The 2,413-nt window shown below is 68.5% G+C and overlaps 1 protein-coding gene across 1 annotated transcript in view; it reads right to left on the reverse strand.

The window, feature by feature from the left end:
- Window positions 1-2,413, reverse strand: part of MMP11 (matrix metallopeptidase 11 (stromelysin 3)) — a gene marked incomplete at its 5' end in the record, with an annotated part of 8,423 nt that overhangs the window by 3,214 nt on the left and 2,796 nt on the right. The window contains 3 exons of the mRNA XM_010854502.1: window positions 23-166; window positions 1,018-1,294; window positions 2,003-2,103. Of these exons, the coding sequence (XP_010852804.1) occupies window positions 23-166; window positions 1,018-1,294; window positions 2,003-2,103 (522 nt within the window). The remainder of the gene's footprint in view (window positions 1-22; window positions 167-1,017; window positions 1,295-2,002; window positions 2,104-2,413) is intronic.

Consider the following 2,413-nt stretch of genomic DNA (forward strand, 5'->3'; position numbering starts at 1 on the left):
GTGCCCTCAGGCCCCCGCTCACCTGGTGAAGTCGATCACGATGTCGGCGCGGCCCTCGTGCACCTCGGTGAAGGTGAGCGGTGTGACATCGCTCCACACCTGGAGGGCCTCCGCCACCGTCTGCCGCACCTGTTCCCGCAGCAGCTGCCATGGGAACCGGAGGATCCTGGGGAGGACAGGGGCGGTGAGGGGGGCCTGGGTCTGGCTCACGGGGTAGCGTCAGCCCCGCTGGCTGTCGGGGCCAGGAGTTTCCCCGGATGCACAGTGGGGGGGCAGGCGTGCGTGATGTGGGCCCAGTGTGCTCTGAGGGTGCGCACCGCTCCCCGCACTGCATGGGCACAGCTTTGTGTGGTCTGTGTGCCCTTAGGTGGCCTCGAGGGTCTGCACTGGGCGGAAAGGACCCAGGAGCCCCGAGGCCCCCTCCCAGACCTGACCGTGGGGAGGCCTTGGACCCCAAGACCTGCCCTTCCTGCTCCCCAGGCTCCCCGCCCAGGACACTTCCGAGGCCCCAGGAGTCCCCGCTGCAACGACGTGGGACACCACACCCATCTTCGCCGCCCACTGCAGGAAGTGTAGTCTCAGCGCCAGGGGCCGAGGTCACCCGAGCCGTCACCTGGCCTGCCCCAGCGGGTCCCTCCCTGTGAGGGTCCCGAGTGCGGTGCTAGAGCTGAACCGGGCGTGGGGGAGCACCTCGCTCCCCCGGAGGAGGGGCCGTGTCTGCCTCCCTCACCGAGAGTCCCAGGGCCTGGCCCGCAGCACGGTGCCCGCAGAGGTTGCGTGGGTGACTGACGGCCGTGCCCCACGGGTGTGTGGGGTGGCCAGGTGGGTGTGGAGACCGTGCTCCCAAGGGAGGGCATGGGAGTGCATCTAAGTGTGGGTTTGAGGTGTTGAGCAGTGGGCACGAGAGTGGGGGGACACTCCAGCCTGTTGGCCATAGGGATCTGCCCTCCCCCCAGCTCCAGCGTGTCTCAGACAGCAGGTGGAGATCAAAGGCCAGCTCGTGGCCACTGGCCCTACCTGTAGGTGAGGTCCGTCTTCTCCCAGCGCCCGCCTGACAGCACGAACCGCTTCTGTCGGTTGCGGGCACTCGGCCCATCGGGCAGGTCGGGCACGCCGCAGCGGGGAGGTCTGGGGCGGCCAGCAAGCGGGAGGGCCTCCTGGGTGGCCAGGGCGGGGGCGTCACTGTCGGGAGGGGCGTCGGGCCAGGGCTGTGGCCCTCTGCTCACGGGGTGGCGGCGGGGGGCATCCTGAGCGGGAGAGAGGCCCGGGTCAGCGGTGTGGGCGTCAGCGCAGCCTCACTCCAGCGGAGGCCGTCGGGGAGCATGGCGCTCTGGCGCGGGCTGACTGGCGTCCAGATGCTGATCCCAAGGCCTCCCGCCCACTCCTGGAGGGCCCCAGGTGCCCAGGGTCACTTACTCCTGCCGTTTGGGCCGGGGACGGGTAGGTGGGGCTGCAGGCCCGCCTGCCCTCTTCACGCACAGCCTCGAAGGGACCCCCCACCCCCAGCAGACACCTCTCCCCCTGCGTTTCTTCCTGGGTGCCCCCAGCCCCCCAGGTCTGTCCTCTCCAGCTCCGTGAGCTGGCTTCTGCCCAGGACACCCACCACGGCCACCCACCAGCATGGAGGGGCTGCCGCCCTCCCCCCCTGCATCTGCTCACCTGACTAGTAGGGGTGATCCCTCCCTTTAGCGTGGATCTGGGGGTGAACCAACCAGGCCATGCTCAGCACAGGGCCGGCACCACTCAGGGCACCGGGAACTGGGGTCCGATCACTGGGGCACACTTGTTTTTTTAAGTAACGATCTTTAAAACTTTTATTATTTAGTTATTTATGTTTGGCCGCGGCTGGGTGTTCTCCAGTTGCTGCAGCGGAGGCACAGCCTCCGTGTGGTCTGTATGTCCCCTCTGCATGGGTGGGGGTGGCTGGCAGTTCCCAGATGCTCGGTTCCCACCCTGCCAGGGCCCCTGGACCACGCTCTCCCGGTGGAGGGGTGATTCTGACCTGGCGCACACACCCTCCCCGCGTCCCAGCCTGGAGGTCGCGGTTCCCCTGCCTGGAAAAGGCGGAAGCTCAGAGAGGCAGGGAGAGCCCGTGGGATCAGCCTGCAAGGACACGGCAGAACCAAGCGGGGGCCCTGGCACCCCAGGCCGCAGGTGAGGGTCACAGCGGAGCTGGGGGAGAGGCCTGGAGCCTCAGCGCCCGTCTGGCCCGGCCTGTCTGCTCAGTGCCGCTGTGGCCTTCCCGAGCCATATTTGGGGCAGGAGCCGGGCCGCCAGGGCCCCACCCTCGGCCTCAGCCTCTGGCAACTCTCCCAGGCCCTGGGCACCCCAGAGCTCAGACGAGCACCCAGCGCTCCCACCCAGCTCGCGACTCCAGAGCCACCAGGAATGACCAGCAGGCAGAGCAGGAGGC

The sequence above is a fragment of the Bison bison genome, unplaced genomic scaffold (assembly GCF_000754665.1).
Source record: "Bison bison bison isolate TAMUID 2011002044 unplaced genomic scaffold, Bison_UMD1.0 scf7180017853402, whole genome shotgun sequence".
Classification (NCBI taxonomy): domain Eukaryota; kingdom Metazoa; phylum Chordata; class Mammalia; order Artiodactyla; family Bovidae; genus Bison; species Bison bison.